Raw genomic sequence first — 26,821 nt, forward strand, 5'->3', positions numbered from 1 at the left:
CATCTAAATGTTAGTCACTAAGCTAGTCATCATAGCTTTCCTTTAGAGTTATTAGGGAGACATAAGCACCTCCAGAAGATAATTCATCTGACTTATCTTAGGACAAAATGAATTGTCTTCTGGAATTGAACAATTCTGTTCAATACTAAAAAGACAGCCTAGAGCTTAGGCTAGTCATCTTACTCTAGAGAGTCCTAACCCAAGCAAAGTCCAGTAAATTCCACTCCACATATTTTAACCAGAACTTAGTACTTAGCATTAAACTATGCCTTATTCCACAAGCAGTTCTACCAAATCAAACTAAAAGCTTAAGGACAAGGTACTATTTCATTACTACGCAATGGTTCAAAGCTGCGCCAGGGGAGGTTTAGACTGGGCATTAGGAAGTATTTCTTTACTGAGACGGTAGTCCAACACTGGAACAGGCTTCCTAGAGAGGTTGCCGATGCCCCAAGCCTGTCAGTGTTTAAGAGGCATTTGGACAATAACCTTAACAACATGCTTTAACTTTTGGTCAGCCCTGAATTGGTCAAGCAGTTGGACTACATGATCATTGTAGGTCCCTTCCAACTGAAATAGTCTATTCTATTCTATTCCACATGAAAAATATCAATGCATATTTCTCTACGTCTTCATAAAATATCAGCCCAGGGACACTTCCCCACTCCTGGGCGCAAGTGTACAGTTCTTCAGTCATGTTGCACGTCCAGGATCTCAAGATGAGACCCAGGATGCACCACTTTACCTGTGTTCCTGTGCTCTAGTTTCAGCAGGAAAGACACATGGGTTTACGGGCTGCCCAGGAGCCACAACATGCTCCAAGCTAGTCCCAGGGTGGATGCCCAGGGAACCAGGACCCCAGGACGCATTGCAGCATGCACTTTCATACAGGTTACATGCAGCTTCTGGTGCTCTTATTTTAAGTCAGCCTCTATTATAAAGATAACAGACAATGTACTGTTCTTAAAAATACAAGTAAAGCATGGCATCTGGATCTGGACATGAAAAACCCCTGTCCAGAGACCTCTGGTATGGAATACACCCCATAACTGAGAGAAATATGAAATTCTTTCTCCTTAGCTCTTATCTGACTGCAAAATTTTTTCTTCCAGTCTTTGTAAAGGGCTCCTTTGTTTAATACAAACTCATAGCATTTTTTTAAAGTCATTGTCAAATTTATACATAATACTGCTATATTTTGGAGTTTTCAACTGATGGGAAAATTCCCCTGTTTTAAACAGACATTTTTCTTATTTTGCAAAAAGGAAAGGAAACACAACCAAGAGAGCTTTTTGAATGAAAATAATTATATTAGCAAAAGACTGTAAGAACAAAAAATATTTCAAAGGTAAAAAAAATTCTTTGTATTTTTCCCTTTTTTAAACACTGTTGTCATCATTTAAATAGGGTAACGTGACAAAATTTTGGTGTTTGTTTATCAAAACATTGAGGCTAGCCATATAGAAAAAAATTCAATTGCTTCCTCTCACAACAGTTTCTCAGTCTGCAGAATGCCACAACGTGCCTGGTAAATCTCAGCTATGCACATAATCATTTCATAATTCCCCTAATGTGTACCTGAACATCCTCTTTTGTTGTGGTATAATGCTCAGGAATGCAAACACACATTTCTTTATATGAAGTCAAAAAAATTACTGTTTTAGCTAAATTGTCATTGCCTTTTCTCCCCTTCCCCTCCTGCAGGCTACATAGACCCAAAATAGTCAATTCTAAACCAGCACAAGTTAACTCATTACTCAGCTTATTCATACACACTTTCTCCCCTGTATTCATGCCTTTTCCATGGTTAACTCCTAATGTCATCCCTCTCCCACTAATATGCAGACAAATTAGGAAAAACAGTTTAATCTTTCCATAATATCTATTTTTGCATTCTGAAAGTAAATAATTTCCACCTGACTTTTCTTAACATTTGCATTCTGAGTACCACAACATTCATGCTATTTCTAATTCATTATTCATGTATTACCTTATTAGATCCCCTCATCGGAACAAAAAGAAAAACCTCAAGTAGCCCACTTTTTTAAAAATCAATTAGTTTTCTCCCATTATTCACTTGGCTTTTTTGCTTAGTGACTGATACCATAACTAATAAGAAGTTGGTATCATTTTTTACAACAGTGTGATTGAATATGCGAACAGAGGTAGACTAGCAAAATAACTCCTTCCTCCACTAGTTTCATCTCTAACATAATGCTTAACAATTAACAGCTTGAGATGTGGAAATGTAGGTGCTGCTTTTCAATTTGGTATCCTGTAGAAGAGAAGGTAGTACTTCAGTGGCTAATTGAGTTACTTTTTCTGCACATGAAGGATGCAAACTTACAGAAAATATTTGGAGGTGAATATAGACTTTCTTAGACCTTTCAGGAAAGCCTTCACAAGGCTTTTCTGCAATACACTTAAATCACCCAAGCTGTTCAGTTCCCTTTGTTTCTTTACGCTTTTACATTGTACATGATAATCACATATGAGTTCTTTCATTTGACAATCAGAAACTTATTATTCATGACTTCTTAATGCTGACTCTTTTTACAGTTCTTTTTATTTTTCTCAAAAAAAGAGGGTTTTGAAAACACCCTCTTGTGAAAACACAGAGCACTTCAGAATTTTTCCTTTTATTTATACAGACTTTAGGGAGCAGAAAGAGAAGTTACAAAAATATTGTAGTCACTACATATTTGGGAAAAGTACTTGGTTTTTGATAACAAGCTACTCTCTTAACACAAAGAATCACTCACATTTCCAATAGCAATGTGTATTTTTCTGGGCATCAGAATGATGTCTGTTAAAATCTCAGCCTCCTGCATCTGCAAAGACAGAGACTTTCATTCACCTGTCACCTGCTTTCAATAACTGAGACTAACTCTCTGTCAGAAATTTGAATTCAAATTTGGTATTGTCTCAAAACAGCTTTGCAGCTGTGTGGGAAATGAAGTAAGAAGGGCGCAAACATATAGTAACTGGACAAACGAGAAGGCAGAACAAATAGTGAGTGATTTAAGGGAATTAGTATTTTCCTTTCAGTGGTGGTAGGTCTGCAAACAGGTTATGGTAGCCATTGTACTGGGTCAGTGTGTATGATGGCAAATAGAGAAAAGAACTTGCTTTTTCATAGCTTCACTTCTGAAGAGGTATGAAATGAGTCCTGAGGATTGCCACCATCCATGGAGGACAACAAAAGTCCAACTGCTGCAAATAGCCAGACCTACGAGTCTGCAGCAGAGGCATAAGTCCTTGAGGACAAGAGCCTTGAGCTTCTGTGGACTCCTAACAGTGGACTGAACTTCATAACCTTGACCAATGTAGAAAAACCTATCTTCTGACAAAATATTAGGAAGAAATCTCCTCAAGGAAATTCTAATTGGTATCTCCCCCCTTCTGTGACTTCTTTTTTCCTACAGAAATGTAATCCAGACCCACATTTTTACTTACTGCTTGTTAAATACTCAAATATAAAATGGCATGCATTCTTTAACACTAATAGTGCCATGTAGAAGTAGCCAGGACAAATTTCAAAACACACAAACACACATATTTCTTTTTTTATTTCTATTACTATTATTAAATTCTATCTAGTTCCTTTTGGTTATAATATACGCACACACATTTTACATGCATATGATCAGATTTTCATTGGCATGTACAAAGTTAAGTGTGGGTGGCATTCAAGCAAGGTTAGCTTCAGAAGAAACACATTTGAAAGAGGAGTCAGGAGTGTAATTGTATATCAAACATTTAGAAAGTATCCTTTCCTCAAAGAATGTCAAAATGTTTTAAAGACTTATACATACAGAAACTGAGACATGTAGAGCTCTCTGTGGAACAGAAGGAATATAATTCACTCAGTGAACACTGCATTTCACTACAACTAAGGTGTACCAGAAATTTAGTGCCTATGCAAGGAGGATTTCAATCAAATGACACAGACACTCAAACACCTACATAGAGTAAACACCACACTAGCAAATTATGGCCTGACACTGCAAACAATTACTAAATACTTACAACTAAAACCAGTCACCAGTATGTGTGGTGGGGTGTAGGGGTGAAGGTGTTTATGCTTACACACATGCATGTGTGTCTTCAGAGTGCCTTTTAATCTGTTTCATGTTGATGAAGAACTGTGTTGACCCTATAGAGATACAACACTGTAGTTTTAGGAAGTTTGAGTGCTTAATGCTTATCTGAAGAATTTGTTATTCTTCTGTTTCTGTTAGCCACTAAAAAATATGATGAATATTAGATGTATTTCTGCTAATGTAATTTTGAAACAATAATATAAAAAGTGTCAAATGAAACTCTGTCAGAATTTTTTAGTAAATCCCAGTCGCACAAGATGGAAAGAACCAGAAGATCATACTGTCATGACACATCAAATGCTTACCATACTCAGCAGTTTCTATATAGAAACATGATAATTCCATGTTATTGACAAAAATGCACTTGTTTGCTATCCTGTGAATGAAGAGCTTAGCAAGGTGTATAGACATTGTACAACTGGTTTCAGAGAGAAATACATATCAGATTGTAATACCTTTGATCATTACTGGTAGCTGAAAAAGGGGTCAACTCTAGTATCTCCACTGCTTACCTGAGAAGGTCTGGCACACTGCTTATCATGTTCAAGCAATTGCAAAGTGTGCTAAGAAAAGTGTGCAGGACCAGGAAGTCCAATCCCGGTATCGCTCTCTTCCCACACTTCTTTAGTCTTCTCAAGTGATGTCTTCTATGTGCACCCAATTTCCCATGCACTTTTTTTTTTTACCTGTTTGTAACATGTAAGGTTGGTATCATACCTACCCTAGTTGTTTTCACTTTATTCCCAGAGGAACAGCTCCATCCCTTACGATCTGGAAGAACTTTACATTCCTCCCCTTCAAGACATGGTTGCATGTGGCACCACCATTTCTGCTCCACTATTGAAGCTACAAGAGAGGACCACAAACACATTTGCATGTTGTTGAAATGGACACTTCAATATGTCATTATGTTGCAACATTTCTTTTATTTTCCAGGAAAATGTTAGAAATATATTGACTGACAGCTGGTCTGTGATTTTCAGCCAGCTCAGAATCTTCATAAGAAATTAGGTCTCAATTTGCACAAAGTGCTATGTGCTTAAAAGTCAATCTCTTTACTGTGTTTTTTTTTCTAATTTACTGTAGTTCAGGAACTAATTTCACAGCATTTCTTTCCAACCCTCATTTTTTCTTGCTCAGCCAGATTGCAAAGTTGTAAGTACAATATCTTCTTTTGAGTTAGTGTATTTTCCCTGATCTACTATATAGTCTAGCATAGCCTGATTAAATTTATTCCCCAGTAATGACATATTTACAGCTTCTCTGGCAGGCAACAACATATCAACAGTAAAGAGATCATGTAAAGGGTGAATCCATCCTGCTCCTATTTCAAAGAAAGAGATGTGAAAAATCAGCTAGTATTTTCCCAAATAAAACATATGAGCCTATGGCAGATTTGTTAAGTAAAAGATTAATATTGCACTGTGAATAGGAAAAATAGTGTTGGTCTAAAAAGACTAAAAAAGAGCCAGAACTGTGTTCTGTTTGTTTGCTTGTTTGTTCCTGTATGATAAAAATGAATATACAGATAAAATTTACGACTGCAGCACATGAAAATGATATGCTCATGTAGATTTTGCATAAACACTTTTAATTAAGTGAATTTCATACAACTCCAAGGGCACTCTGTTAGTTACATCGAATTTAGCTTCTCAAGAGGTCCCTTTCACTGGCATCTAATAATTTTGCTTAGCATTTCCACAGAGTAATAGCAAATAACTCAATTTTCCCATCTTCCTTCCATTCACCTTGGGCATGCCCTTCAAAATGGAGCAGGCTTCCTACTCTTATTTTAAATAGCTAACTGTAATGGTGTGGTTCTCATCGATGACATAAAGCCAGCCAAACCCCCTAGGAACATGCAACGAAAGAAAGCAATAGAGTAGTCGCACCATCAACACAAGAAGGAGCTGCCCGAGTGGTACCTGCTACCTGCCCTGGGAAGCAGGAGCACTTCACCGTCTGTGATCTTTCTTCTATCTTGTTCTTATTGCAACATCTGTGGAGTGCCACCACTTCACAGGTCCCAGTTTTAACATGGTGAGCTGTTAAAATAAGATGAGTAATTTGATAACATTGTGAGGTAGCATCATACTGTTTGGTTTTTGGTTTTTTTTTAATTAGAAATGCATTAAACTTGGCTCTGTAAGGCAATCTGACATGCATGAAATTCGAATTACAATGGTACTAATACTAGACTGTAAAGCTGATTTCTTTTTCAAATGTAGTATAACTATCTCAGGCAGAAAACACTGGCTAAAGAAGAACAATTGGAGAAGGCTGCATACGGGACTGTTCCAGTGAAGCAGGAAGCAGAAACATTATAAAACTACCCTAGAAACTATATTAATTTCTGGACTCCTATAAACAGCTGTGTATTTCTACCAAGATTTTTTTTTCTTTTCCCTAAGGGAGAAGAAACCTTGAAATGGAAGTGTATCAATGTTAAAATACGCATACATGCATATGTTTTCAGAATCTATGTCTCCAGACTTTATGTCCAGAGCAGATGCAATTCTTCATATGGTATCCCCAAACCTTCCTACAGATGGACAGAGAAAACCGGCAGGATACAGGGACAGCCCTCAAACAAAACACAGAAATAAAATCCTCTAAGGAATCACATTTTAAATCTTTATGTCTGGCACTGCAAAGAAAGTCTGGGAACATGGGTAACCAAATTTTTCAAACACAGGGAGGCAACAGGACAATCTTCATTATCCCATATCCAGTACTCACCACCCGCACCCATGCTGCTTTAGCGGATCATCAGAATCATGCTACTGGGGTCCTGTGAGAGGACCAATTTGGTAAGAGAAGAACTTCCAAACTACCCTTTCTGGTTCAGTAGCCAGTTACCAAAGGATTTGGAGTTCAGAAAAAGTCGTTTTAACTCAGCTTTCAGTGGTGACTGATACAAGACCAGATATTTTGGGCGATAGTTCATTTCCATCAGAAGGAAGAGAGAAAGAAATCTGAACTTTTAGCTGATATTGTCCTGCAATCTTGTACAGGGAGGAATATTAATTATGCAAAGCAATATGTGTTTTAACAGTACCCCTAAGTTCTCTGTTTTTTCTGCTGTTTACTTTTTGTAGGCTTTATGCAAAGCCTATGTACTGAATGCTTCAGCTACCTTTTGTATCTCAGGCCCCTGAACCTCAAGGCAGTCCCTCCCATTGTAAGGGACGATCAGGTGTGAGACCATCTGAGGAACATACATAAGTCTATAGGACCCGACAAGCTCCATCCCAGGATCCTGAGGGAACTGGCTGATATAGTTGCCAAGCCACCCTCCATCATATTTGAAAAGTTGTGGCAGAAAGGTGAAGTCCCAAGTGACTGGAAAAAGGGAAACATCCCACCCATTTTTAAAAATGGTAAAAATGAGGACGCTGGGAACTACCGAGCAGTCAGCCTCACCTCCATGCCTGGTAAGATCATGGAGCAGATCCTCCTGGAAGATGTAGAAACATATGGAAGACAGGGACGTGATTAGAGACAGCCAGCATAGCTTCACCAAGGGCAAATCGTGCCTGACTAATCTAGTGGCCTTCTACAGTGGAGTGACTGTGTCAGTGGACAAGGGAAGAGCTACAGATGTCATCTACCTGGACTTCTGTAAGGCCTTCGATGTGGTCCCACACAACATTCTGGCCACTAAATTGGAGAGATACGGGTTTGATGATGGACTGTTAGATCAGCAGGAAATTGGCTGGATGGTCGTGTCCAAAGAGTTACAGTCAATTGCTCAGTGTCCAAGTGGAAACCTGTAACGAGTGGTGTCCCTCAAGGGTCCATACTGGAACCTATACTATGTAATACCTTCATCAATGACAGTGGGATTGAGTGCGCCCTCACCACATTTGCAGATGACACTATGCTGAGTGATGCAGTTGATTTGCTAAAGGGAAGGGATGCCGTTGAGAGGCACCTTCACAGGCTTGAAGAGTGAGCCTGTGTGAACCTCATGAAGTTCAACAATGCCAAGTTCAAGGTCGTGCACCTGGGTCGGGGTAATCCCCAGTATTGGTACAGACTGGGGGATGAATGGATTGAGAGCAGGCCTGCAGAGAAGGACTTGGGGGTACTGGTGGATGAAAAATTGGACAAGAGCTGGTAATGTGCGCTTGCAGCCCAGAAAGCCAACCATATCCTGGGCTACATCAAAAGAAGTGTGGCCAACAGGTTGAGGGAGGTGATTCTGCCCCTCCGCTCTGCTCTGGTGAGACCCCCCCTGGAGTACTGCATCCAGCTCTGGGGTCCTCAGTACAAGCCAGACATGGACCTGTCAGAGCGGGTCCAGAGGAGGCCATAAAAATGGTCAGAGGGCTGGAACACCTCTCCCAGGAAGAAAGGCTGAGAGAGTTGGGGTTGTTCAGCCTGGAGAAGAGAAGGCTGTGGGGAAACCTTTCAGTATGTAAAGGGGGCTTATAAGAGAGTCGCTTTATACCAAGGCCCGTAGTGACAGGAGAAGGGGCAACAGTTTTAAACTGAAAGAGGGCAGGTTTAGATGGGACAGAAGGAAGAAAAGTTTTACACTGAGGGTGGTGAGACAGTGAAACAGGTTGCCCAGAGAAATTGTGGACGCCCCATCATTGGAAATGTTCAAGGTCAGGTTGGACAGGGCTTTTGAGCAACCTGATGTAGCAGAAGATGTCCCTGCCCATAGCAGGGGAGGTTGAACTAGATGATGTCCAACAACATCTAGTCTGGCAAGTGATAGGACAGAAGGAAATGGCCACAAGTTGCATCAAGGGAGGTTTAGATGGGTATTAGGAAATCTTTCTTCACCAAAAGGGTTGTCAAGCATTGGAACAGGCTGCCCAGGGAGGTGGTGGAGTCACCATCCCTGGAGGTTTTTAAAAGACGTGTGGATGTGGTGCTTAGGAACATGATTTAGTGGTGGACTTAGCAGGTTTATGTTTATGGTTGGACTAGATGATCTTAAAGGTCTTTTCCAACATAAATGATTCTGTGATTCTGTGATTCTATTATATATCCCTAACAGCAAACAATGAATGAGAGCTTCCACGAGGAGAAGACCCTACTAACAGGCTTTCAGGAGCCCAACATTGATCACTGGATCCACTGAGTTGTTACCGCACAGTATCAGCTCCCAAAAGGGTTGGGGAAGGAAAGCAAATGATGTAGGCTATGGACCCCAAAAATGTGCCAAGAGGCAAAAGCCACAGGCAGCAATTAGACTCTGGGTCTTCATCAACAAAACATAAACTACTAAACATTTCATGCAGGCAATTATGCATCTTTCAATAGAACAAAGTCCACTGAACATCCTGTGATCTTTGTTGTCACTCACTGCATCATACTATGTCAGGTTAGATTACACTCTATCACATCATGCTGTACTACAGCTGAAATGATATTACACAATGCAAACAATTAACCCATGATCCATCATATTGTGGTACACTGAAATGTTACACATAAATCAGAAATCTAGGAGAAAAAAAACTTCTTAGCATAAAACCGCTTTTCTTTGGTTTTTAACTATTCATCACTTTTAATTCAATAGAGGATGAGGAAAGCAATTCATACTGTCTGTGTGAACTTTGGAATCTCTGATATTTTCATACCTTTGATGGTGAGAAAATATTTTTACAGCTACCAGCACAATCTGCTGTAAAAATTACTTTTAATTATTTTGCAAACAATTTCATTGGTATATATTCCAACAAAACAATTTAAACAAATGCATACATTTTTCTCAACAAAACGGTTATAATTTTTTTATTTGTGAATATGCTAAAAAAATTATTCTAGGATATATTTCTAACGTATAATATATAGTAGAACAAACACATGCTGCTTTTGTAAGTTCACATTAATTTTTATTTTGATAGGCAATTACACATCTTATACCCACACATGTTAACACAAATTCATTTATTTGTATTTTATGAAAGTTACATAAAAAGCCCAGACACTGAATCTAAAAAAGAAAGTAAATTTCATGGTAGGATGTGAACTTCATCCCACTTAATTTTTCAGTATACTAGTTTTCAGTCCATATTTGTATTCTGAGTTGTATTACTGATCCTGAAATTTTGTCTCCTCAGTCTCTTATTAAATAACTTTACACAGCTCTACCAGCTCTACAGAAATGCCATAATATACCTGATAAGAGAAAATAAAGTACAATATGCACCAATAGCCATCTGGAATGGAAGCCAGTTAAAAGAGCTGTTGTAAAATGCTGTGAGGGAAATGTTCATACTGAAACAAAACTTTTGAAAGACTTGGTTTGCAGTAATTAGGGAGAGAAAATCAGGCTTTTTAAGACTGTTATGGGAAAAGAGTGTAATTAAATGAAACAGTCACGTTCATGTACAATACAGAAAAGCATTTCAAAGTGTGAAAAGATATGTGAAAATGGCAGAGAACAAAAAATAATCACATACTATTGATAGTATTTTGGGAATCTTTAATAAAGCTGCTTTGAAATTTTCTACGTATAAAATCAAAACAACCTAGAAAAGTATACAAAGATATTTCAAGCATTGCAAATGTAAGCCAACCATCCTCTACTTTCTGTTTACCGTCTAGAGTATGCAATGAATATTTCTTGAGAGGAAATGTAAGGATTTCAGCTCCTTATGCTATAAAATAATTAAGTTCCAGTGCAGTAAGTACAGTATCTGTCACATTCATGTGAAACGAAAGCCTCTATACAGTAGATAAAGGATTTCCCACAGCCTAATACAAATTAACCTCATTAAGCCACTGCACCATTCCATGAAAGGAGGATAGTACTTTAGGAGATTCGTATTTTGGTTTTGTTTCTTTTTCTCCTAGCACAGACTTCAAAGTATGCTGCGTGCTTTACGGAAAATGTTTGAGGAACTGAATGTCACTTCTGGAAAGCTACAGAAATTCATTATTCAAAACCACTGCAAACCCTCAGTCCTGCATTCTCTGCTAATCCAAGTAATCCTTCCTGAAATCAATGTGAAGAAGGCCTGAAGAAAGAGACTCAGAGATATCTATGTGTACAGATTGTGAAGGTTTCCTGATGATTATGCATAACATAATATATTTATATATTATACATTATTACATTATATATTATACATATTACATAATATATTTATATATTATGTTCCAGAAGATGTTACACTGTATTATGACAGCATAACTTGGAAAACAGACATAACCATATCTCACCCATTAACGGTATATCCTGTAATTAACCTGCCACTTTTATAGCATTTCTCATGTAGTGAAATCATCAATAGCTATCTCACAAATCAGTATCATATTGGTACACCAAAAACTTAAGTGTTCATAATCATGCTCCTGGAAAAAATAAAGCTAAGTAATTATTATTCCTCATTTTACATAAAATTGAATGCACTTAAAGAGTAGGTTTAAACATATACAGCAAAGACCTTTAAATATATATAAATCCTACCTGTTCTTGTTCCTTCATGACAACTTTAAACTTCTTTCCTTCAGGTGAATGCAATTTCAGTCATATTTGCACAGTGCATCTGGCACTAAGTTATTGCCCTTACTCCTTTACTTCTGTGGGAAGTTTCTTCCAGGCAAGAAGGTTACAGTTCAAGATTATTATTTTGCAACTCAAAAATATGAATATAACGTATTTAGCGTAGATGCAGTGTTATACACAAACCTAGCATTAAAACAAGGAAAGTCTTCTGAATTCTATTGTTCGTTATGATCACCATTTCCTAACCTCGCCATTTAAACATTCATGTTCAGTTCTGACACCCATCTGCTTGGCTGTTTGAACCTTTTCTTTCCTGAAAGTTGCACAGGTCATGCATTAACACATACACTGGCCATTAACAAAGAAGAAGAAATCATGTTGCCATGGACTAGATGAAAAGAAGTCACAGGGTGTTTCTGTCCTCAAGTTCCCCATCATCGCAGTAACCATGTACAAACAGTGAAAAAAAACCATCAAAAAGGCTCTATTATATGCTCTCTGCAAAGACACTGGCACAACTGCGTGCTACAGCTAAACCAATCTAATGACTAACAGCTGCTGGAAGAAAAAGAAGATCCTTTGTCCCTTTTCCGGCACTCTTTCATCCCTTGCTTGCATGAACACTGTCATTTGATGGTGACAACGGTAAGCCAGAGATTTAGACTGGCAGAAGAATACCCCTTTTTTTTGTAGGGTTAGTTCTCTACCAGTTTAGCTCCTACAACTGGGTGCAGAGACTAGAGAGAAGCGGTTTCAGCCATAGGGAAGCAGCTGGAGCAGGCAGCCACGGACACGTGATTACCTCCTTCTGCGGAAACCAGTTCCTATATCGGCTTACAAGCACTGCAGCTCTGCACTCTTACATGGAATAAATGTATCTTATTTTATTTCATTTCAGGTAATTCCTCTGGAGTCAGAGACACTATGTAAAGTGTGCAAAGCTTTGTTTGCTTGTGTCTGTGTGGTTTTTAAAGCTTTTCACAAAAACAAAGCTTTAGTTGAAACAAGAAGCAACAGCAATAAGGAGAGGAATGGAAATTACCCTTAGCCATGAGTTTCAATCCATATTTCATCTAATATTATAAAAACTTTGGCCTTTTTGTCATCTTGGGTATAATCAGGAAGATGTCCCATATGACATACATACTATAGTGACCCAGTCTTTCAAAGTAGTCACGTAAGTAATCTTTGTTCATGTAAACCATATCCACATGGGTAATTGCATTAAGGACTATAATGGAACTAGTTTTTTAAATAACCATCTGCAAGGGAAAACAAACAATATTTCAGCAGATTATCAACCTGCTTCATCTGTTTCCCTGAGTGATTAGTCACTATTCTACACCACAATATTCAAACAAATGTGTGAAGGCGGGTTATTAATATCAGAAAAAATAAACAAAATTCGTGGTTATAATGTACCTTTTTCCAGATTAGGCTCTGAATCACTGTCCTACTCTTAAGTGAAGAGCAAAAAAGTGGGGTTTTCTTATTCACATAGTCTATTTGCTTTGTTCACACTGATTGACATGGAAAACAAATGTAGGTTATCTTTCTGCTACACTTCAGCAATTCCAATATGTCATATCAGTCTCGGTGTGTCACTGTAGATAGGAAGGATACAAATAAACTTGCAAAATCTCTCACACACACAAAAACACACTCACACACAGTATTGTTGCATTTTTTCCATAGTTTAATAAGTGTTAGTAGCTGCCACATCTAAGTAATCAAAATCTTATGTAACCACAGCTAAGCCAGGATTTCCATCAAAGCTTTCTCTGTTTGAACATCAGACAAAGGTATATGAAAAGAAATACACTGTCCAGTTTCTTCATTCAATTAATTTCAATATTTTCTGTTATATCCACCTAACAGCTGGTAGGGAAAAACCTGAATTTGTTTTATTCATACTCTATCAGCAATGGTGGTCATATTGCTGCAGTTGTGTGATATAAAAACATAAGCAATGTGAAGCTTTTTGCTAAAGATAAAATCTTTGATTTGACCAGTCATTACTGTAATTGGGGAAAAAAGCAGACAAGATTTTGGGAACACAAGATTCAGTTTGCTTGTGTGAACACAAAACAAAGCACACCATCATTTCAGCTCCATGGGCCAGAGGGAGAACTGGAAGTACAGACATCAGGAAAAGCAGAGGCATCTCCCATACCAGTCATATTCTCATTACCTCTGGCATGCAGCAAGCCACTGACTTCCAAACATGCACTGGTAGATAAACATTGACAGGAACCTTACCAAACACAAATTTAAAAAGCTTTCAAAAGCCTTTGAAATCAATGGTTTTGGTTTGATCAGTAGTTTTGAATGAGAATTTCAATGACAGAGTTAATTTTTTTTTTATTTTCAATAAAGATGACATCTGGATTTGCAAATGAGATATTTATTCTGATGATTGCATACATAGCACCTATTACAGTGATTGAGCAAATGATGACATATGGTCTAGATATGTGACTGAAAAGTACGCTGAATTAAGATTATTAAATCATGTTTTAAACCATCATTAGAGTTGTCATGTGTTTTTCATTGAACAGGTAATTTATTAATACTACAGTATCCAAGCAGCGTAACTATTTTTGAAATCTTGTCAAATTTGGTTAAACATTGAACCTAAAAGTAGGCATCCTCAAAGGATGGCAAAAAACATTGTTTCCGCTTTTTTTTAAATTTTTTTTTTACAATTTTTTCATTGCTATGACAAACTTAAGGGATTTTTAAAATTGTAAAAATTCTCAAAACAAAGCAAAATATTTTATTTTATTTGGAAAAAACCTACTTGTTATTTTTCTTTTTTTTTCCCTGTTTGGCCAGTGAACTGAAAAATCAATTACAGACACAGCAGTAATTCCTGTGTCCTCAGTGGTGACAATGAGGCATGCCACAGTTGTGGCACATCTCAGGAAAGACACTCATGCTGCTTTATTTTCCAGATGACACATGGTGTTGTGTTATAGAATCAGCAGGAAAAAATGATAATTTTATGCTGTCTTATTCTATGCTATCATTACATTTCACATGGCTACTTAAAAAATTATTTAGCTATTTATTCCACTGATGCCACGCACATTTAAAACATTAACGTAATTCAAAAAAGTAGTGTACAACTAAAACAAATACCAAATTTTATTTTGAAAGAGAAAATTTTCTGAAAGCAGAAGCTGCTCTCTAATTCTCTTGAGGATCCCTTTTCCAAATATCTAGAACTGAGGATGTGCCAAATAGCCCTCACCTTGGCACAGCAACTGGCTAAACATGGAGACCCTGGAGGACCAGAGGAGCCCCAGGGTTCTAAGGAGCACCAGCGGAGCACCCTGGCCTGCTGCTTCCAGTGTCATCCACAGGGAGCGATCAGCCCCTGGGCATTATAGGAAACTCACCAAGATGAGTCAACCCAAGAAAGTGCCTCCCCAGAAAGCCTTGCAGACTAAAGGGAGTTACTGCCTACAAGGGGATAGGACCAGTTATGGGATGAAGGGGGAACAGAATTTTGGGATTGTGTAAAATTTGCCATCAGACATTTTGTGGAAACGTGTGAGACTCATCATGGGATGCTTAGTGGAAGGACCAGGGGCAGGGAATGAGAGGGGGTCAGGGGGGAGGAACAAGCATGAGTCAATAAAGGGGACAGGTTAAGAGGGGCCAATGAAGTATAAAGAGCAACTGCTCAATACTGTTGCCTGGCTGAGCCTTGTGGTCACAAACTGCAAGCTATCCTACATTGTCATTAAATCCCATGGAATGTGAACTCTCTTCTCTGAGTGGGTATGTGTGAATGCTAGGGAAGTTTAAGCCAGACTAGTTGGTGATAGATTAAGAGATCTGATTACCTGCAACTGGCATGATATCACAAACCTCATGGGCTCGTGAATCCAAGTGAAAGCAACTGGCAATATGGGGGCACCTCGGACCAGCTGCCAGTCAGGCTGAGTGTCTAAGACCAGCTACTGGAGTGATGCATTTTGTGTATTTGTTTATATATGTATCTCCCTCCACTAGCAGACTTCAATCATAATCAGCCAGGGAAGAGGAAGAGGATTGGGCCGTCTGAGGAGCATACATGCTTAGCCTCGCTGTTGGCAGAACCTGGGGATAAGGAGCCGCAGTGGCTTCACATCTACTCAGCTACTATATTCACCAACCTCTAAAAGATGCAAGCATTAGAAATCTTTTGGAAAGAAAAAATAAGCAAGGAAGACAGAGGCAGCATTTGGCAAAATCACATTTAACCCTCAACCTTTGCTTCTAAGAAATGTACACAAGCTGTCAAGATAATTCTCTCATAGTAGGCAGGGTACCGGCTAGATCAGCAGATCAATAGCTGTCGAGAGGCACATGCCAAAACACTGCAGTGAGTCAAGCAGAAGACTTGCCCTGTTTGATCAGAACAGTCTATCCCATGCCAGAGGCCACGCAGACCTCTTTTTTGCTTGATTTTGGTAATGCTCTGATGTGGACAACTCCTTCCCACGCAAATATCTCTTAAACCCCTACAAACACACCTTATTGACAGAGCTTTGAGGTCTTATTCACTGCAATCACATTTCCATGCCTTGCACATCACCTATAGCTATTAAAAGTCACTTGGTCACCTTCGGCACTGAAGAAGTCCAGACAGACAGAGCACACACTATGCTCTGCTTACACCGGTAGAGAATCGGTTTAACTTAAAAGCACAGCATTGCTTTTCATTTCTTTTTTGTTCTGATGTCTTTTGCATCCTGGAACAGGTTCTCAGGTGAATTGTTAAAAAACTGAGCTGATTGCTTGCAGTGCCACCTGTAGGCAACACGTACACAAAAGATTCTGTTAACTGCAGCCCCTCCCAGGCTTCTTGGATTCAATGTGTTTTCTCTCCTGAGAGAACCATTTTAAAATAACAAAAGTAATTCTTGATAATTGTTTATTCTGCAGATGTTAGCCCAGCTCCTCTCATCGGGCGGCTTCTACCATGCAATTAACCCGGTTAGTCCACTTGGGTGAAGGATGGTAAGCAGAGTTCATATGACAACACTATGCAGACAGCATCTCTGGTAGCCTTTAAAAACCGAGCTAATGAATGGTTTGCCACAGTCTCATTGCCAAGCATACTCTTCTGCATAGTGCCAAAGAAAAAATCTCATCCATCAGCTTGTCTGCCAGCCACCAGTTATAGCCATCTGTGTGGGAAGACTTTTTCCCTTTTGGAAAAAAATCAAGGAAAACTATAATGTAAGCATTCCCCCGAGAAGAGCCCACTAACGACCCTGTGAGATCAAGACTCAGATATTTCCATAGCAAAACCTATGCACTGAAATGGGCTGAAGGACTGAGTTATCTCCACTAAGAGAGAAAAAGACTTACTGGAATAACACAGCGCGCTGGCACAGTCCCAGCTGGTCACATAATCCTTACAAGCATAAAACCACAGATGGAGCACTTCATGTAGGATCTCTTGGATCTGGAGAGCTCACAGCCATTTGACTTTATCCTCCTGGCCTTACTGAGGCTAATTTTATTCAATCAGTCCTTTGGCAGGAGTGAGCTACTGTTACTCAAACAAGCTTATCTCCTCTCTCACAAAAGTCAGAGCCTTTTTATGGCAACGGCTACAAATGACGCCTTCACACCAAACTTTTAGCCAAAGACACAGGAACTCAAAACACAACTAATTTTCAGGTAGCCTGAAGGATAATTTCCTCTTCTTCATATGACCCCCTCATATATAGGGAGTGTCGCCGTCCCTAGGTCCTGCTTTCAATTTTGAATTCAATCACTAGGCTCATGAAACCACAGAGTGTTCAGAGACAAGATCACAAGCAACCGTTGTTTGGGATCTTGCAGCTCTTCATATGTTCACCCACTGGAAGAAGAGGAGAAGAAGAGGCCTCTGCACATTTGCCCAGTCCCCGCAGCAAGCTCAGCTCCCCAGCTGCAGCCAGCCCCTAGGTCTCCCGCTGCCTCCCGCCGCAGCTGCCCAGGGTGGAAGCACTGCCACCCCGTCTGCTGAGCAGCGGAGCAGACAGGGGAGGACGCTGACAGCAGCGAAGGCTGCGTGTTTCCCTACGGGCCACAAATGGAGCCGCTTTGCTTTTCGCAGGCAAGACACTTCGGCGTTTCTTCTCTAGCGGCTGCGGGCTGACACCATCCACGAGACGAGCCTGTGTAGAGCTGGCAGAGAAACACCCAGGGCGAGGCACAGTTTATAAATACTACAAGAAGTCAAAAGCCCCAGTATCTCTGAGGTTGTTATCAAACATGTTAAGCAAATGATATATTAAAGTGTGCAGACATTTTGTAAATTAACAGGCTGAGGTTTGAGATTACTAATTATATGATTTCGCAGAGAAAAAAGACCAATCTGGCTCTCAGGCACTCAGAAGAACATTTGGCACGAAGACTTTTTATTCTCTCCTACTCTCTCTGTGGGCCTTCTGCCAAATTCTCGACTCAGCAAGAAGCAGTAGTACATGTCTCAGAGCGGCCTTCAGCATCTGACAGAATACAAAAAAACCCACATTTTTTCCTCAGTCTCAAGGCTTCAGAAGCCTGTAGTTTACACAGTTTATGGGGAATATGTTTCCCCTGTTTCCTTAGATGACTCTCATTATTAATTTTCTTTTCTTTCCAGCTGACCCAAATGGTCTCAGGGCACATTGTACTGTATGACAAATTAACATGTTCTCAGGGACACATCAGAAAAAGAAGAAACAAAAGGTTTTTTCTTCTTTTTGGATAACCCTCTGGCACACAACCCTCACCTGAAACAATGTCTTTAAGAAAAGTGCTGTATACGGGAGTCTCTATGAAATAGGATTAGTGTAACAAGGTGAAGAGGTAAATTCAACAGTCCTTGTGAACAGCCTGCTTTCAGGCTTCTCACACTTACTAGAAAATAGCTCAAGCACCTCAGTGAACTTTAGGTGCCTCTGTGGAGACAGCAGCTGAAGCCAAAGGAAGGACAACTATGGTTTCCCCAAGAATGATGCAGCTGGGTCCCTGCGCTTTATTTTCATCTCAACACACATCTAGCTCCTCATGTGTGATCTTGCTTCCACAGTTAAGGTATTTATTTATTTATTAAGGTGCAGAAACATACTTGGGTAATAGATCTCGGCAATAAGAAGGTCGATTCATATTTAAGCACCTGAATGTCACCATGAATTCCATTATCAAAGTCTTTATGGTTTATTCTGCTTTTCTTTTCAAAAAATTATGCTTAGTGCCCCTTATTCACTCCGTGCTAAGATTCTTCAAGGTTAGAAAAGCAACAGTCCCACAAATTTATTTGGGAAGTCTTTAATAAATTCCACAAAAAAAAAGAAGAGTAAAGAGAAAGCAATGACTTTCAAAGTAAGAAGCACAAAGATTTTTTTCTAAGGATGAATACGAACATTGTTTAATATCTGTATTGAAGAACTATTAAGCTAATCAAACCTAGGATACACGCTATAACAGAGGCACTCTGGGACTTTAGTGATGACCTGCCAGAAACTATTCAGTGAGGATAAGGTCGACTTCTGAAAATTCTGCCAACTTCAAGATTCCTATTGTGCAGAATTTTTCCAAACATAATATTCATAATACGGAGTCACTCTATATCCCTCTTCTCTACAGAAAGGCAGTTATGTACACCTGTGCACCCATTCATCTAGAAAGGATATTTAAATAAAAACAAACCATAAGATTCTAAAAATACTTTTTTACATTCACATGTGTGTATACATTCATCACATAAACATGCGATGAAATTTAACATAACTTACCTATAAAAAGCATTTAATTTTTGAAATTCCACATTTTAAAAACTCTCCAAGGTTTTTGCCTGCTTGCTTGCTTGGCGAGTTGTTTTTTACAGATAGACTTTTAGTTGGTGTGTCAGTTTTTTTTCTTTTAGGGTTTGTTTTGGCTTTGTTTTGCTTTGCCTTATCTGTTTTCATGACTGGGTAGAATGGTATCTCTGTACCAATTTAAAGTTTCTTTAATTCTGTAACATATTCTTATAACACATAACATTCCATCTTGCAGCTCTGTAATGCATTTTTACTTAGTCTGTCAATTAAACCAAATTATCAAATATACCTTGAACTATTCCTCCCACAAACTGCAGGCACATGTATGCATACTTGCCTTTCTGAAAAACTACCTAACTGGCTTTTTTTTCTTTTCCCTTTTCCACCCCCGCCTTCTAGGACTTCCCCACAGTGCTTCAGACTCCCCCACATGCGTTAAGAGAAACTCTGTAGGATGTCCCAGCACACAGTTCACAATCTGAAAGAAAGATCTTAATTTTAAGTTTCAGCTTGCTTCTGTAGAGCCCCAGGCAAGCTCTTTGAAGTGCAGAGTCAGGGGAGGAACTTAATTCAGGCCTTTAGAAAAAAACTACTGACAAGGCGCATGTCTAGTCCCGTGAAATCCCCTCTTTTAGACTGATGTCCCCTGCTACAACCTTCCCACTACATTATTGATTCCATATAAATAGCAAGTCTCTAAGCCATGGGCATGATGAATCAATAAGTATCTAGACAGAGTCTATGAATTGAAACTGGATGGCCTGGGAAGAGGCTGGCTATTCTTCAAGACAGAGGAAAAGAAAGCACATTTCAACAAGCAAAATAAAAGAGGAGAAACTGCCAGGAGAACCATTCAGAGCTGTGCAATCAGGAATATTTTTGCTCAAGGATTCCCAGAAGATAATACTTTCAGATATCTCTTCTTACTGAAAAGGTATCTTTTAAGATGCTCCTAGCAGACTCCCTGGCACTTGTTTCTGAAGGAACTCTGGTTAATAGAAGCTGTTGATAGGAAACATATACACCACTCTCATTGCTATCCAAAGTCAGAAGCTGCAAAAATATCACAGTTCCTAGAACTCCAGAAGCCTGTTTTGTAAAAACTGTCAGGTAGTGAAAGCATCCGAAGTAATTCACACCTTCAAGAGAAACCTATTTTTTAAAAACCAAGATATAGGAAAAAAAATCGTAATTATTCAGGGACATTTTCAGAGAATGAGGATATGGCTTCATGCTCAGCATTTTACCCTGTATGTCTATGAAAACTCATACAGTGCATCCAGGGATGTGAGAGGCTATGCCAGGCCAGCTCATGAACCCCTTCCGTTACTGTCCGTCCATGAAATAAGCCAAGCACCTTGTGTACCTAGACCACTGCTGAGATGCAAGTGCAAAGTGCAGCAGAGCTCACTGGGAAGCTCTTGGGCATGAACTTTCCAGGACCATAAAAAGCACACCTGGAGCAGGATGTAAGTAAATTATCAGTAAACTAATTTTACATTACCCCAGATTGGTCAAGCCTCCTGCATTGAACATGACACTCACAGACCAGCCAAGCAACCATGCCTCCTACCACAGAGCAGAAGGAAGGCTACAGTGCTGTGCTGCTGCTGCTGAAAGGGGTGGTGACGGGGCTGCTGTTCAAGGCAAACTTCCCACCCCTCACCAGATCCAGCTCCCACAGCTCCTCCTCTGCCATGTTACCCAACACCCAGATCCATCCTTCCCCCACAAAAGCCAGAGCAATGCTCCCTCGGCCGCCAAGAATGAGGCACCATCCAAGGTGTCGTGTCAGTGCCAGAGACTGCTCGTGCCATAGGGAGAGTCTGAAATGGTGTCCACAGTTTTCACATCTTTCTCACCGCTGTGAAAGGGTGAGGGGGGAAAAGGAGAGGGGTGGGCCCTCAGGGAGTAACAACAATTAAAAAACCCCAAACATTAATGGTCAAATTTTAATACAAATATTGCTCATAGCAACTTGCAAGGAAGCTCTTAGTGTATAGACAAATGACCATCTGCCCATAAAATGACAGCATCCATATACTGGCTGTATACATTTTTATGGCTGCATATTCTTTGATCTTATTGCTACTTTAACATAGGATTTTCCTCACAGAGGTCAACATTAGAACCTCAGAACTTCAACTCTCAGACTGCTTTGAGGAGTGAATTTCAGTTAAATAACTGAAAGATCAGTAGATTGAGAAGCAGTTGTTATCTGTGGGCTAGTTTGCATGTACTCTTTCAAAAGTCCCAAGTGCGAAGCTGAACGCCATGTACATACAGAGTAGTACAGTGTATTTGTCTTCCAGTGCCTAACAACGTGTCAAAAATGACAACAGACGAGTGGCCATTTATAAATATCCATAGGGCCATGCCTCTTTTCAAGGTTAGATGAAATTGTTATGGGGAAATAACCAACTACCTACAGTTCCTTAGGAGTATCTACACTGACTCACAACAAATGTTTTTACTGCTTTAGTTCTAAAATGCACACCAGAAAAAATAGATGAGCATTAAATAACTGTTCAGGTCCACAGCACTGACATGTGGAGGGAGCCAAGCGTAATCTTCTTTAGCTTGTGGGAAACTGTCACAAAACAAGAATTGCCTTCCCCTTCGATTCACCACCTTAAAAGCTGAACAGCAAGGGGATACAATGTAGGATTTGACAAAACACCATTCATGAGATACCTTGACTGATCGCGTACACAAACCTAGGGGGAGTTTTATCTTCACAGGGCTCACAAGTCAGGGAAATCCTGAGAATAATCCTAGCACATTTCCCTCCAGGTGCAGCTGTAGTTAGCAGAGCATTGTAAAATGAAATAAAAAGATGGGGAAATCAGAAACTGAAGATGCAGCAGAATGAGCCAGTCTTCCCTGACTTCAGTGCTACGGCCTTGCTTTAACAGCTAATTCATAACGTGAAAGTACTGCATTGCCTAGGAGTTATATTATGGCTGGGCACCTATAATTTCTAAGGAAAAAGACCCACAATATAAAAGTAAACATGGACACTGTGAATTTCCTTTTATTTCACACACAACAACTCTGACATTTGTGGTCAGTGACTGCTCTTTGCTTGGATTTTTACTTTAGCAAATATGCTGTATAATACGAATGCTATCTGATTATTTCAGATCCTCTGTCTCACCTGTTCAAGGGAGTGGCATGTTCATCCACATTTCCTTTCCCGTACAGTCGTTTCTAGAGTCTAGCAACACACATATTACATGAATATATTGTCAGCTGAATGAACAGAAACCAAATTTCAGCAGTGCATTCATGGTCCAAAACCCCAAAAGTAGTGCACAGCAGTGTCTGAACCTGCAAACTGGAGAGACTTGGAGTTTTGTCCCTGCTTATATTTTTTTCAAGTATTATACATATGCATACATACATACATATACAGTCAAGGACATATAAGAAATTGTCCCTATGTAGAAGGATCCAAAACTTTAACACAGCAATGCATCTTGACATTTTTTATTCACTTTCTGAACCTTTATACCACCATTTATTATATAACAATAAAGAAAGTGGGGTTTCCACTGTTCTCTACAAAAGCAAAGACCCATGTCACCATATGTTGGATAACTACAGCTTTGGCATCTAATCTAAGCTAGACATTCCTGTATAATCAATGCAGAGCTAGAAAAAGAAGCACCCCAGGAGGTAACACCTGAATTTTAAGTGTGCAAGATTAGATCCTCCCCTAAGAGAAAGAGCTACATCAGCAGAGACATGACTTTATCCCTGGCTAGTCATTTCTTTTGGGAGATTGCCCTCATGAGAATCTGACATTACCACAATACTGAAACAGGCCTAAGAGAAGGTCAGTGCTCTATGATCATGTCTGCTCTAGGACTGATAATATATGTATATAACTAAAGCAAGCTAAAATATATCCACTGATTTATCCTCTACCGTAAAGTTGTCTTCTAAGATCTCAGACATTTACCAGGACTCAGCAGAGGAGTGACTTTCAGGTCCAAATATAACACTAAAGTCAGAGGAGGAAGCAAAAGGATATTTGAAGAACATACTCCCCTAGCTATTATTTCAGGAGCTTTTAAAATGTTACTAGCTATGGTAGCAGCATATCTAGACTGATTTTCAAAGCTCTTTAAACAGTGAACTTTCTCCTTCAAAGAAAAAAAAACCCTGAAACTTAGAGGACTCAGACAGACTTCCTGAATTTAAAATACATCACTGATTTATTTCCTCGTTGTAGACAATTCATTTCAATGAAGAGACACAGAAATAGTCTGAGGCTTATAAATTCCACTCTATAGCTGTAAAATAACGTTTCCAAATTTTTCTGCAGGTTGTCTGTAAGAAAGAAATCTCATGTGTCCCATCTATCGCCTCCTTAATTATTCATTTTTGCTATGCATGAACCTAGGAGATTTTTCCATAAAATAAAGTACAAAATAAATGCCAAACATAAAAACTTCATTAAAAACTATTGAAATTGTTACCCCCCAGTGATCATTGTTATGAAAAATTGAGTGATATTTTATAGTTTAACACTCCTCTCCTACAATGACTCTATGAGAATAAGCCATAATTTGTCATTTTCTTATATTTTTAGTGTGAGTCATAATGCTGCTCAAGGGTAGACTGTTGTATTCCTAGCACCCAGCAGAAGAGCAAATTAGTTTATAATCACTCCTACAGATCTGTTCGGACAATAGAACAGATTTTTAGGAAAGCTTTTCTGGCAGCCAAGATCAGTTTGATAAGTGGGGCTTTTTACATTATTTACCTTACATCACTGTTTGGTGTGGTAGTTTTAAATGTGAGTTCTACACAGGATTTATTGTATCTACAGGTTGAAAATGCTCATTAGACTAAGTTATATTTGAAAATAGAAGCAAGAACTAGACTTGAGAAAGGTATTTGCTTCAACAAATTCATTATTTTTAGAAGTACTTTCAGTACTTACTGTCAATAGTACCCAACAGACTAGAAATGTTTATTTCAAAAAGATGAAAAAAGAATGTGGGTAAAATATTGCCTGTGATGAAATAAACCACATGAACTGCAAAAAATAAGAATATGATTTCCATGTGCCATTCAGACTGCTCTAATTTAGTTTTGCTCTGACTTTCAGCAAAAAACCCCAAGTTTTAAATGCCTATAACATGAACGTAAAATCTTGATAATCTATTAACGGAGGTCTTAGTCCAAAATAATTAAAAGATTTTTGTGTTTTGCTATTTCCAAAAAATACCTAATTGATTCTGAACATTTTTTGGGTATTTCTATAACTAAAGACCAGCTGTTCTAGAATACGGCATTTTTACAGGCAATAATATGCAGTGGACCTTCTGGTATTTTTTTTCTTTTTCCCAAAGAAATTATAAAATTACACCAGCTTAAAAATTGTTTCTTTTTCTCTAACATTTAGGTTTTACTTCAGATTTGTGAAGTACAATATACCTAACCCCTCTGTGGCAGTTAAACTCTTTTCTTCAGTCATTTTCCTCTACACAAGCTGTTTTTCAGAGTAAACCCAGAAAAATGTAATGACAGCAATATTGTGATAGAGGGAGGGTGGGAAACATGTAATGTCCTTAAATCGCTTAGCAGAAAGCATATCTAATGATGCAGGGCAAAAAATGAAAAGTCAAGTAAGGCGTAAGATAAGACTGGTGAGCACTGCCCTTGCACTGGCGTAACGAGGATCCTCCTAATTCCCCACTTTTTAGCTGTTTACATCCCATCCCATCTTCTTCTCTGACATTAGGCAGGGAGCCCAACTGCACTTCATTCCTGCAGTCCCCAAAGAGCAGTTTCCAGGGCTGGTGTTGACAGCAAAGAGTAAAGAAGCCTTTGAGCTCACCTAAACTATACTATGAACAGGAGTGGCATAAGTAGGATGAAAGGTTAATCCTTTTCTCAGATGTTTCCAGGGCATAACCTCTGCAGGATGACCTTTGTCTTCTGCAACCCAGCTTTCTAGTATACTATATATTGTTAAGATGAGGGACAAAATATGCAAAAATACGGATTATTTACTTATTATAAATGAGATTTTCTGGATTTTCGCATGTTCTGAAAAGGTAAACATAGGCATGGAAACTGTATTTTTATTCTCCTAAGGTGTTTTTGAACCAAAAATAGAAGAAGAAGAGAGATTTACACAGACTTCATATGCATAGTGTGCAGCGGTGTAACAAGATGGCACAATATTACTCTTCCTCCTTCCTTATTTAAACTATTATCTTCTCTCCGATACAGTTATATTTGCTCTTAATATCTCTGGCAGATGTTCTGGGGTGAATGATGCAATTAAGAATCCAAATTTCCCATTTCTTGCAGATGCTTATTTTCTCAATATTCACTCACTGGAAATATATTTACTTTCCATTCTGCAGTGTCTAGCAGTTAGCACACCTTCTGGGTTCCATTTCACAAAATTTCCACAGTTAATCTGACACATGCCAGTGCATCTTATCACCAGTAATCTTTTTTTTTCTATTGGTAGTGAATTTACATAACATAACAAAATTGAGCAAAGTTTTAAATAAGTATTTTACTTAAAAAAACTTTTTATTTTTTTGTTCATAGGTACAATACTTCCTGCTATCTGTCATCTTTTTAAAACTTAACTTTGGTATTCCTTAGTCTTCCAGCTCACTGAAGGAATCTAATGATGATTTCAGTCTTTTGTATGATTCATTCTTTTCACTGAGATTGAATTACAGGCTTAATTGCTTCATCCTTGCTCCCCTCCCGTCAGTCACAAACACAGTCTTGGGTTCAAATTCTGGATCCAGGAGAATTCTGACCTTCCCAACAACTCAGCCAGCCTCGTACAAGCCCTAGCTCTCCTCTCACACACGGTCCTGGAGCACAGACTCAGCTGAAGCAATTCTAATAGCTTGCGCCCAAAAATACAATGGCACAATGCACCCAAGATTTGTGTTGGTCTTAACAGAACACTTCTCTCAGGCATATCCTTTCTGCAGCTCTGCATTCACCCAGAATAACCCACACATTCAGCTTTATACTTCAGTCATTCAAGGACACTTGATATTGAAGCCAGAAGTATTTTGCAAAAAGAATTCTAAGTCTACTGCCTTTACTTGAGAACAATTTGAGTACAAGAGTTATACAAATCTATGGGGAAAAAAAGAACAAGACAGACTTGGCAGCTCCTGCCTCAGCCTCCTCATCACTACAGACAGAATTCTTGCTCAGCCTGGTAAAAGAAAGCTGCACAAAGCAGACTGCTCTTTTATGATTTTCTTGCTTTCTGTCATCTAAACCCCCAAGCCAGCCTCCATTCTCCAGTAAAGATGCCATGGCTTTGTCCCCATCTAAGTGGAGCAATGGGGTTTTCTTGGTCACAGACACCACTTTATCAAATGGTGCCTTCACACTTGAATGAGAAGGTCAAAATTTCAGTATTAGACCTCTGCAAATTTCAAGAATTCTTCCTG

At 39.0% G+C, this 26,821-nt stretch overlaps 1 protein-coding gene across 1 annotated transcript in view; it reads right to left on the bottom strand.

The window, feature by feature from the left end:
• TAFA2 (TAFA chemokine like family member 2) overlaps nucleotides 1-26,821 on the bottom strand; it is a 54,597-nt gene that overhangs the window by 16,627 nt on the left and 11,149 nt on the right. Inside the window, exons 2-3 of the mRNA XM_059816131.1 lie at nucleotides 5,996-6,148; nucleotides 4,825-4,949 (exon numbers count right to left, since the gene is read on the bottom strand). Of these exons, the coding sequence (XP_059672114.1) occupies nucleotides 4,825-4,949; nucleotides 5,996-6,148 (278 nt within the window). The remainder of the gene's footprint in view (nucleotides 1-4,824; nucleotides 4,950-5,995; nucleotides 6,149-26,821) is intronic.

The sequence above is a fragment of the Gavia stellata genome, chromosome 4, assembly GCF_030936135.1.
Source record: "Gavia stellata isolate bGavSte3 chromosome 4, bGavSte3.hap2, whole genome shotgun sequence".
Taxonomy (NCBI): Eukaryota; Metazoa; Chordata; class Aves; order Gaviiformes; family Gaviidae; genus Gavia; species Gavia stellata.